We start from the raw sequence: 11,969 nt of genomic DNA on the forward strand, positions 1-11,969 counted from the left end.
CAAAAACAACAACAACAAAAAAGACACAGGAGACTTCAAGACTCTTGTCACCTATGGCTGCCAGTGCACAGTTTGCCTGCTAGTCATGACGATCCCAAAAGCATAATCACAGAACATCACATGAAGGACAACAGGCCAGGGGAATCTCAGCACTGTTCTCAGTGAACAATGCAACAGTACCCTGAAAACAGTGCATATACCATGGCCGTAGCAATGCTGCTGACCCCCTGGATCCCAGTCACACTTCTAGAACAGTCCATCAAGAAACTGCCAAGGAACTTTGCATCCTCTTCCGGTTCATTGTGTGAGCTGGGCCAAGTTTGCTGGTGTCTCTGATGCTGATCTCAGACCTGTCTCCCATCCAAGCTGCACATTTTAGGGCACAGGAACTGTATAGAGTTCCCATCATGCCTCTTGCCTGGAGCAGGGATGGGCAGAGAGAAATTAGCATCACCAGTTTATCCTGGGCGTGCCCTTCAACAGGGACCTTCGACTCAAATATATTCAACTTCTTTGAAAATGGGTGTGACTGAAGCCCCCCTCTTGTCCCTGTCCCTGTCCCTGGGCAGTTTTGGTGGGATGCTAGAGAATGTAGCCTTTTTAGAAAGTAGAAAAGGTGATGTGTATGGACTTGTAATGACTAACCTAAATAAATACACTGTTAAGAGACAAATAAAGGCTGGTGTGTGCACTGTTGAGTGGTGACAAGCATGGTTTTATCAATTGCTAACACATGTTTGATGTTTATTATACACTATCTCTAACACTTCGTGCACATGCCCTGGTTTCTCCTTCCAAATCAGACTCTGTATTTTGTGTGCATATCTGTGTAGTGCATGCATATGTATTTTGGGGGCAAGAGCCCATGTAAGTGCAGAGACAGGAGCAGAAGGAGGACACCAGATGTCTTTCTCTATCACTGCTTAATTCTCTTGAGACAGTCTCTCACTGAGCTTGAAGCAAGGCTAGTGTCCAGCAAGCCCCAGCAGTCCTCTGCCTGCACCTCCCAGAGGCACACAGTCAGGGGATTCTTTCCACAGGGATGCTAAGCCCCAGCGGTCCTCTGCCTGCACCTCCCAGAGGCACACAGTCAGGGGATTCTTTCCACAGGGATGCTAAGGATTAAGTTCAGGTACTTATGCTTGGGCAGCAAGACCTAACCACTGAGCTGCCCCACCCCCAGCCACTTAGTTTTGCACCATGCTCCTCACATACAAGAATGTGTCCTATGGTCAGAGTTCTCCATGCTTATGTGGTACCTAGAGGCCTGGATGGCTTAGCCGGTAAGCGTCATTTCCCAGACATTCCTACCTACAAAAGGTATTTAATCTCAGTTCTATCCTGAGAAGTGGGTGTGGTATATTATGCATCCATTTTCTGCCATGAACAGCCAATAAACGGTTTAGAATCATGGGGAGCCACGGAGAAGGCATTCTACTACAGAGCCGGAACAGCTTAATTCTCCAGTAGCTCCCAGCCACAGCTGCCACCAAGCCTGCCTCTGCCAAGCTAAGGACAATCACCACTGGAACAAGCCAGAGCTCCCCTTTCCCTCTGCCCTGGACTAGATGCTAGAGTCTGAGAACCCCACGGCCCTGATCTCATAACAAGCCTGGGGATCCCCCAACCAGCTCCTGCTTTCCCACATCTCAGACTCTGCTTTCCTACCCCTGAAGCAGCACTTCTGTGCAGCTCCACACCCGCCCTGGTGGTGGCATGGGATAAGCACAAACTCCCTGTGCGGCTCTAGGCCCTGTCTAGCAGTGTGTATGTGTACATAAGCACAATCAGGGGACAACCTCTAGGAGCCGGTTCTATCCTTCCACATGGGTCTTGGGGTTAGACTCAGGTCGTCAGACTTGGCAGTGAGCACCCTTACCTGCTGAGCCATCACAGCCCAGCACCAGGTTCTGAACACAGGCATTTTGTCCATTGCTGCTACTTGGAAGCAATATATTTCTCCACCCTCCTTCACCACATTTCCCAGGACAAGAGTGAACTCGCTGGGAGATGGCCAGCATGTACTAAGGGCAGCTGGGAAGGCTGGTCCTGCTTATAACCTATGGCGGGACATCCTGGGTCGCCTAGAATGTGGTGCGCATGTCCGGGCATCCTGGGGTGGCTAGAATGTGCGCGCATGCCCCACTGTGCAGCGTGTGCATATGGCTGCATGCAGAGGGGAGAGGCATCTTAATCTCACCTGGACAAAGTTGTATTTTCCCTCTCTTATGGCGTCTATCACTCTGCCCTGCCTTCCCAGGTCTCCATCATTTCCTAGAAAAAGGGAGGAGAAAATGATCGAATTGCAGGTGAGTTGATTTTCATTTCTGCCGTTTTTTCCTCATGTCTCAAAGTGGGCACACTGTTCCCCAGTGAGGAATGGCAGCAGGTACTGGGCCGTGTATGTATTAGGTGCGAAGAAAATTCTTCTTTTGTTTATTTTAAAACATATTTTTTTTTTATTCATGAGCACTCATGCCACACAGTGTGCCTGTTGAAGCTAGAGGACAATTTCCGGGAGTCTAGTCCCTGGCTTCTCCATGTTGGTTCTGGGATTGAATGCAGGTGGTCAGGCTTAGGGCCTTTACCTGCCCAGCGGCCTTCTCAGCTCTTTTCTGTTCAGTTTGAGTCGCTCCCTGTATGGGGGATTAAGTTAATCTTCCTCCCTCCCTTCCTTCCTTCCTTTCTTTTCCTTTTTTTTTTCTTTTTGAACTAGGATCTTACCATGCAGCCTGGGCTAGCCCCATCATCTGCCTCATATGCCTGAGTGCTGTGAAGACAAACACATCATTTTAATTTTGTAAATAATGTAAAAGAGAAAAGTTTAAAAACCACACGCATCACTATGTTGCTTACAGTCCCCCCAACAGGGACATTTAAAGCCACATTCCTGGCGACATGTGCTGTGGTACTGCATGGAATTGGACATCATTTCCAGTTAAAACTGTGTGTGTTTAAAATCTTCTGATGCTGTCAGTGAACTGCGATGGCCCCACCCACTGTATTAAACTATTCCCCACCCATACACTTACTAATTTCGGAGGCATCCCACGGTTCGATGTTGCCACCTATGGAGAACCCTGACTCAAAAAACAGCTTTGGGGTTGGCCATGTAGGCCAGGGTGTAGCACTTGCCTGGCATTTGGCAAAACCCCAGCATCCATCCCTAACACTACACAGTAATGAGAATGAAATGATTAAAGGCAGTCTGAGAGACTATCACTTGTGCATAACCTTCTAAAGACTCAAAGCTGTGTGTCTGAATATGCATGCATACATACATCATACATACATGCATACATACACACATGCATATGTACCAGTGCATCTATATCCCTTAAGTGAGAGCTAAGATACTGTATTGTCCTTTGATTTTACTTTATTTTAAGGATTATGTATTTTTATTTTATGTATATGAGTGTCCTGTCTGCATGTGCAGCACATTTGTGCCTGGTATCCATAGAGGCCAGAAAGGGCATCAGATCCCCTGGAGCTAGAGTTACAGGTGGTTCTGAGCCACTGTGTGGATGCTAGGAAACAAATCTTCGTTCTCTGCAAGAATAAGCAGTGCTCTTAACCACTGAGCCCCTAGGTTCTTTGATTATACTCTCTGGCACTCCGGAGTATCCATAAGTGCATGTATGTGCATGTGTGCATGTATGCACATGTGTGTGCACATGTTCACCATTTATGCCTCGAGCTAATTGAATGTAAAAGTTCTTAGCACTTCAGGGCATGGTTACTCTCCATCCATTACCTTCACAGGTCTGAACAACGGAGTGAGGCCAGGATCCTTCACACTTTTCCATGAGACGAGTGATTCCTGTTCACACAGGAGGATGAGTGTTCACACTGTTCCATGTTCACATGGAGGATGAGTGTTCACACTGTTCCATTCTCATGTGGAGGATGAGTGTTCAGGCAGCTCTGAGGGCCTTGCTTTCTGGGTCAAGAGAGACAGGCTTGTTTGTGTGGAAAGGCTGAGTGAAAGAAGACAAAGCAGAGGAGAAGAGAGGAGAGCAGGGCAGAGAAGAAAGGAGAGCAGAGGAGAGGAGCAGCAGAGGAGAGCAGGGCAGGAGCAGAGTTCTCCCTCTATAGCCAAGAGCAAGATGCTCAGAAACTCCTGCAGAGCTGGTGCAGGTTTAAATAGACCTGTAGTATAAACATTTAGATTTCCTTAGAGCAAACCAGTGCAAATGTTTATAGCATAAAAGGAAGTGAGAACCGTCATGTCTGACCAGCGGGTAGGTACTGCCAAAGAAGAAATAGTCATGGTGAGCAAGGGCCAGTGAGATGGCTCAGCCGGTAAAGGAGCTTGTCGCCAAGGCTGATGACTGAGTTTAATCTATGGGACACACATCATAGGAGAGAAACTGACTCCCCAAGTTGTCCTCTGTCCTCCACAAGTGCACCATGGGATGCATGAGCTCCCTGCCACACACAAATCAATAAATAGTGACATGGAAAAAAGAGAAATAGTAAACATAGAGAGAAAGAATATGTACTACTAAAGTGATTTAATCAGTGAGCTCCAGGTTCAGTGAGAATATACTGTCTTATGGGAGGAGAGGGAGGGGAGAGGGTTCATTCAGCAGATTAAAAACATTTGCCAGTTCAACCCTTGGGATCTGTGTACAAAGCCAGATGTGGTGGTGTCTATCTGTACCCCCAGCATTCCTGTGGTGAGATGGTAGGAGGGTACAGGAGAACCAGCAGGAATCCAGCAGGCAAGCTGGCCTGAGTACACAGTACGGCAGTAACAGCAAGAGAGACTGCACACTGCTCAGTTCTTCTGCGAGCCTGAGGGCTGGAACCAGCTCCCCAAAGACCTCCACTTACAGGCCATGCCATGCACTTCCAGGAAACATACCTATGTATGTGTACAAAATGGTAGTCATAATTCTTTTGTAAGATGCAGAGAATAGAGACAGACAGTGGTGTCAGCTTCTGGCCTCCAGACACTTGTGCACATGGACCCTCACAGAAGTGTGTACATCCACATGCATGCATGTCTTAGTTAGGGTTTTACTGCTGTGAACAGACATCATGACTCAGGCAACTCTTATACGGACAACATTTTATTGGGGCTGGCTTATAGGTTCAGAGGTTCAGTCCATTGTCATCAAGGCAGGAGCATAGCAGCATCCAGGCAGGCATGGTGCTGGAGGAGCTGTGAGTTCTACATCTTCATCTGAAGGCTGCTAGGAGAGTACTGGCTTCCAGGCAGCTAGAATGAGGGTTTTAAAGCCCATGCCCACAGTGACACACCTACTCTAACAGGGACACATCTTCAAATAGTGCCACTCCCTGGGCCAAGCATATACAAACCATCACAATACACCATCCACACTTGAATGTGCATCCACACACATGCAATGCACACACGCGCGCGCGCACGCACACACACACACACACACACACACACACACACTCGCATGCACACAGATTTCCTTTGCTGCTTGGCCCTTATGGTGGGTGGATCTAGCCAAGTAGAGGGCAGACAGAAGCAAGAAATTCAACCCAAGAGGCTCAGAGTCCCCCACGACTTCTCCCTTCTCATCTCCCCAGCACCACATCTGTAGTCACAGCCTTCCTGTGCTTGCTGTCACAGGAGATGGTGACCTTCAGGGATGTGGCCGTGGTCTTCAGCAAGGAGGAGCTGGGGCTGCTGGACGCTGCCCAGTGGAAGCTGTACCGAGAGGTGATGCTGGAGAACTTCAGGATGCTGCTCTCAGTGGGTGAGACCTGGGAGCTTGGGAGCACCTGAAGTTATTCTCTGTGCTTGGGTGTCTGGCTGGAAGCACAGAAGGTTCTCCTGGCTCCTTCCCGGCGAACTTCTGTCTTTTGAGCTGTGTATGGGAGTCCTGTTTATTTTTTGCCAGCTTGACACAAGCTACAGTTGTGTGGGAGGAGAAACCTCACTTGAGAAAATGCATCCATCAGAATGGCTGGCCTGTAGGCAAGCCTGGGTGGCATTTCCTTCATTAGTTACTGCTATGAAAGGACCCAGCCCACTGGGCAGTGCCACCCCAGAGCTACCCCTGTGAGTGGCATAAGGAGGCAAGCTGAGCAAGTCATGACGACCAAGCCATTGAGCAGCACCTCTCCATGGCCTCTGTATCAGTCCCTGCCTCCAGGTTCCTGCCATGAGTCCCTGCCCTGGCTTCCCTTCATGATGGTCTATAAGCTGGAAGATGAAATAAACCCTTTCCTCCCCAAGTAGTCATCGTGTTTATTATGGCAACAGGAAGCAAACTAGGGTAGTGGGCACACTAGGCCCTTCAGCATTGGTTTATGGAAACCCATTCAGCATGTTGCCCAGCTTGCTTTGTTTTATAGGGCATTTAGCAGTGAAGATTTGCATAGAGGGCAAGCCTCTAGGAGTTGTTTTAAAAATATTTCTAGTGTGTGTTGTAGTTAGGGTTTTACTGCTGTGAACAGACACCATGACCAAGGCAACTCTTGTAAGGGAAAACATTTAATTGGGTCTGGATTACAGGTTTAGAGGTTCAGTCTGGTATCATCCAGGCAGGCATGGTGCAGGAGGAGCTGAAAGTTCTATATCTTGATCTGAAGGCATCAAGAAGACTGGCATCTTCAGGCAGCTAGGGAGAAGCTCTCCAAGCCCACCTCCACAGTGACACACTTCCTCCAACAAGGCCACACCTACTCCAAGGCCATACCTCCTAACAGTGCCATTCCCTGGGCCAAGCATATTCAAACCACCACACACAAACAGTGTGTGTGTGTGTGTGTGTGTGTGTGTGTGTGTGTGTGTGTGTGTAGACTTGCATGTATGCCATGTGAATGCAGGTGCCCACAGAAGCCAGAGGGGCATCAGATTTCCTAGAACTGGAGTTACAGGTAGTTGTGAACCACCATGTAGTTCTGGGAATCAAACCCTGACTCCTCTGGAAGCGTAGCCAGTGCTTTTAATTGCTGAGCCATCTCTCTAGCTCCGGAGTCCTTTTCTTCCTTCCTTTATTTTTTTCTTTTTATTTGTTTTTGTTTCTTTGAGTCAGGGTCTCATATTGCCCAGGCTAGACTGTCTCAGACTTACTGTATAGCTGATGATGACTTTGAACCTCTGATCTGCCTTCCTTTCCCTCCCAAATGCTGATATGACAGACATATACCTCCATACCTAGGGTTGTGGGTTTTTTTTTTAATTTTGACAAGGAGGACATCATCAAACTCTTGTTTTTTTTTTGTTGTTGTTTGTTTTTTTTTTACATAGCACATCAGCCCTTCAAACCGGGTCTGATAGCCCAGCTGGAGAATGAAGAGCAGCTTTGGCTGGTGGAGGCAGAAGCCCATGCAGGTGGGCTCTCAGGTGAGAATGGTGCATTGGGGAAAGTAGGTGAGGTGCTTTCCAGAACATGGAGCAGGATATGCCAGCTCCCCTGCTCCCCGTTTCATAAATGGTATACTGAATTTTAAAGTGTTTAAATTAAGCAGGCTGGTCAGATGGCTCTGGAGTAAAGGTGCTTAGCACCAAGCCTGAGGACCCATGTTACTTTCCTAGAGCCCATGTGGTGGAAGGAAGGAGCGAACTGACTCCCCCAAGTTGTCCTCTGACCTCCACTGACATGCCATGGCTTGAGTACACACACACAGGCATACACACATGCTTTCACAAACACACACACACATGCATGCACTACACACATGCACATGCACACACATTCACACACACACATGAACACATATACACATACTCATGCACATGTATACATGCACACACACATACAGACACACATGCACACATACACATATGCACACACACACATGCACACACCCAGAAGACAAAAGACTTTGGGAATATCCTTCTCTTTTGTCCACTGGATTACCCAGCAACCCATGGTAAAGCCACAGTGACATGCGTAAAGTTTACTAGATCTTTTGAATGGGGCCATATTTGATATCCAGATTTTATTAGAAAACTCAGAACTTAAGGTACCTGAGATGCGGCAGGCTCGCAGTTAGGTGCTCACTGGTGCATTTGTCTGGATTCTCTTCCTCCTCATAGGAAGAAGGAGTGGACATGCTGTGGAGAACGCTGAAGACGTGGAAGTAAACTCCCTTTGTCCCAAGGAGCTCCCCTCCTGTCAGACCTGGCCGTGGGGTCCAGGCACATTACCCAGGGGTCAAGAGTTCCTCAAAAGATGCCAAGGGAGTAACGGTGAATCTCAGGGCCAAGAAGCATCTCTTCGCCTGGGGTGGGCAGGAATGCCCATGCGGATTCCTGAAGACGGGAGTTACGGACTGCCTCCTGCACGCGAAGACTCCGCTTCTATGAAAAATCAAGAGTTTCCTTCTCTGAGATCCCAGCCATCTCAGGGGGAACCACATCTCGGCAGGCCATGCGTGTCGTGCCAGTGGAAAGGTCAGCAGACATCCATAAGAAATCACTTCTGTAGGTGTGGCAGCGTCGGCTGGTCCTCCTACCACAGTGACAGTGAGGAGCTACATGGCAAAGGAAAAAGCTATGGTTTCCATGACCACAGAGGAAAGACGGTGAAGGTATCGTTACTTAATCAGGACTTTATTAAATTAGGGCCAGAGCCCTGCCCACATACCAAGTGCAGAGAAGCCTGGGGCCATGACGACAATGGCCACAGCTCTCACACACATCAGCATTGCCACTCAAGAGGGAAGCCGTGTACACAGAGTCTGTGTGGAGAGGGCTGTGGTGATAGGTCAGCCCTTCACGCTCATCCAGGTCTTGAGGCAGGAGATGAAGGTACTGCTGGGAGCCCACCTCTGCAGTCTTCTCCGAGAGCGTGTACGGAGCAAGCGCCATGCAAGTGCAGTGGGAATGTCCACCATGGTTCCCCTCTTAAAACTTGTGGGTGTGCCCACCCAGACAGCACCTCCCAGACATGCAGCATCCCAGAGCAAGCTGTTGGTAGTCCTGTCCACCGCAATAGTACTTTTGGGGCCCATCCTAGGGAAGAGCCCAATAATTATGAGGAGAATGGGTATGTTTTTAATCAGAGTTCATGTCTTCAAGTTAGTCGGAAAATCGGTGCTGAAGAGAAGCTATGTCAAGGTGTGGAGTGTAGAAAAAGTTTCACACACTGCTCAAATCTGAACATTCTACACAGAGTCCATGTGGAGGAGACTCTCTGTAACCCTGATTGTGGTAACCACTTCAGTTTGCCCCCATATTTTCAGGACTTTCCAGGAGTGCATGCCAGGGGACAACCGCACAATCATTTGTGCCATACAGGCTTCAGTCAGACTTTGTGCCTTCAAAGGCATCAGAAACTCCACATTCGAGAAAAGCCTTTTCATAGAGAGGGCGGAAGTAGCTGTAACTGGAGTTCTACCCCCAAGGATCGTCAGAAACAGAAACTGCACAAATGTAATGTCTGTGGGAAGGGCTTCAGTCACAGATCAGTTCTTAGCATTCATCACAGAATCCACACAGGAGAGAAGCCATACAAGTGTGAGGAGTGTGGAAAGGGCTTCAGCCGGAGTGCATACCTTCAAGCCCACCAGAGAGTTCACACCGGAGAGAAGCCATACAAGTGTGAGGAATGTGGGAAGGGCTTCAGCCGGAGTGCATACCTGCAAGGTCACCAGAGAGTTCACACCGGAGAGAAACCGTACAAGTGTAAGGAGTGTGGGAAGGGGTTCAGCCGGAGTTCACACCTGCAAGGCCACCAGAGAGTTCACACTGGAGAGAAACCATACAAGTGTGAAGAGTGTGGGAAGGGCTTTAGCTGGAGCTTTAACCTTCAAATCCATCAGCGGGTTCACACTGGAGAGAAACCCTATAAATGTAGAGAGTGTGACAAAGGCTTTAGTAAGGCCTCAACTCTCCTGGCCCACAAGAGAGTCCACACAGGAGAGAAACCTTACCAGTGTCATGAGTGTGGCAAGAACTTCAGTCAGAAATCCTACCTTCAAAGTCATCAGAGTGTCCACTCTGGAGAGAGACCATATATATGTGAGGTGTGTGGGAAGGGCTTCAGTCAAAGAGCATATCTACAAGGTCACCAGAGAGTCCACACTCGAGTAAAACCATACAAATGTGAGGCATGTGGGAAGGGCTTCAATCAGGGTTCACGCCTCGAAGCACACCGGAGGGTCCACACAGGGGGAAAACCATTCAAATGTGAGACCTGCACAAAAGGATTCAGTGAGAGTTCCCGCCTCCAGGCACATCAGAGGATCCATGCAGAAGGAAGACCCTACAAATGTGACCAGTGCGGTAAGGGCTTCAGTGGCTATTCCAGCCTCCAAGCCCATCACCGAGTCCACACTGGGGAGAAGCCATACAAATGTGAGGTGTGTGGGAAGGGCTTCAGTCAGAGATCGAATCTCCAAGCTCATCAGCGCATACACACAGGAGAGAAACCCTACACATGTGACGCATGTGGTAAGGGTTTCCGTTGGAGCTCAGGCCTTCTGATCCATCAAAGGGCCCATAGCAGTGATAGATTCTATAGGAGTAGAGAGTGTGGGAGCAGTTATTCCCCTAAGAACCTATGCAGAAATGAAGGCCTGTAAAATGCTGTTCTGCTTTTTTAATGGAGATGTACTATTTGGACCCACCATGAGCATTGGACCCACCATGAGCACTGACAGTGGTTGGGAACAGTCACAGCAGAGAGCTCTAATGAAACGGCTCTACTGAGATTTTTAAAACCTCAACAAGCTATGGCGGAGAACCAAGAACTTCCCAACTCCACACAGTTCAATGGGGATTAACAAAAGAATGATATCTATGTCCGCTAGAATGTAAGCTTGGTGATAGAGGAATGTGCCCGCCGCCAAGGCTGCTGGAGTGTGACTGGAGAGATGGCTCAGCAGTGACAAACGCTGGCTGCTTTTGAAGAGGACCACCACATGGCAGCTGTCTGACAACTTCCTGGTGCCCAGATATATGTGCAGGCAAAACACTCACTGAAAAATAAATACATAAAATGGATCCATGCTGCTCCTTTATAACTTAAAGTATCTTTGCTCTATGAGTAAAAATATGCAAAGAAACAACATTTGAAACTTAAATTTATTTCAAAATGGATTAGGAGAGATCAAGATATGCAAGATATCTTATATCAGTGCAAATAAATGAGTTCCATTTGAAATATAGGACCTTCAGGAATATTTTCATCTGCAATAACCACAGTTTGGTTAGTTAGCATCCCCTTGTCTTGTCCTAAGCAGACAGGTGCACAATTCCTTCTTCTCTAGGGTGTACTGCTCTGGTCCTCTGCAAGATCAGCGGATGCTTTTAGTTGCTGACATCTCTCCTCTTGCTCATGCATCTCTCGTCAGCCACCACTTGCAAGGGAGTACTGTGTGAGCTCGTGGTGGTTTCATCAGCCAGGGTGCTCTGAGTTTTGAGTAACAGAAAGTTCAGAACTATTTGGACTAGTCACAGTATTTGTACAAATGCAACAATAAGAGCGGGCAAGGCTTGGGCTGGGTCAGGCTCTGGCCTTCCTGGTTTTTTTTTTGTTTTGTTTTGTTTTTTCTTAATTCTCTCACATGGATCTCTTCATGCAAGTTCTTGTCTTTTGGTTGTTTATGAAATGGCAGAATCGAGTGCCCTGCCCTCGCCCTCCCAACCAAAGTAAGAATGCTGTCTCAATGGTGTGTGCCTAAGTAGGCCTCTCTGATCTTCAGTCAAAACAGAGCAAAGAGGCGAAAAAGGATGACCATTGCTGGATCTTCAGACTAGACTGACCCTGGTACAAACAATGGGGAGTTATCCTAAGAAAAGGGAAACCCATGGACAGAGAATTCTTCTGTGGCATATATACACAGCAATGGCCCCAAATTAAAGGAACATCAGGGACACTTGAAAAAAATCCCTAAGCACTTCCATTCTGACCATAACAGTGATATTCTTAAGATAACGACTACAAGAGAGTAATGAAAACCAGGCAGTGGTGGTGCACACCTTTAATCCCAGCATTCAGGAGGCAGTGACAGGTGCATATCTTTTTTTTTTT

At 47.9% G+C, this 11,969-nt stretch overlaps 1 protein-coding gene across 2 annotated transcripts in view; it reads left to right on the plus strand.

Annotated features, from left to right (window-relative positions):
- Znf112 (zinc finger protein 112) overlaps positions 1–11,336 on the plus strand; it is a 13,340-nt gene extending 2,004 nt beyond the window's left edge. For both annotated transcript variants that reach the window (XM_021218841.2, XM_029531950.1), the window contains exons 2-5: positions 2,261–2,309; positions 5,612–5,738; positions 7,238–7,333; positions 8,030–11,336. In XM_021218841.2, the coding sequence (XP_021074500.2) occupies positions 2,295–2,309; positions 5,612–5,738; positions 7,238–7,333; positions 8,030–10,518 (2,727 nt within the window). In that variant the 5' untranslated portion in view covers positions 2,261–2,294 and the 3' untranslated portion in view covers positions 10,519–11,336. The remainder of the gene's footprint in view (positions 1–2,260; positions 2,310–5,611; positions 5,739–7,237; positions 7,334–8,029) is intronic.
- The last annotated feature ends 633 nt before the right edge of the window (positions 11,337–11,969 follow it).

The sequence above is a fragment of the Mus pahari genome, chromosome 19, assembly GCF_900095145.1.
Source record: "Mus pahari chromosome 19, PAHARI_EIJ_v1.1, whole genome shotgun sequence".
NCBI classification, from domain to species: domain Eukaryota; kingdom Metazoa; phylum Chordata; class Mammalia; order Rodentia; family Muridae; genus Mus; species Mus pahari.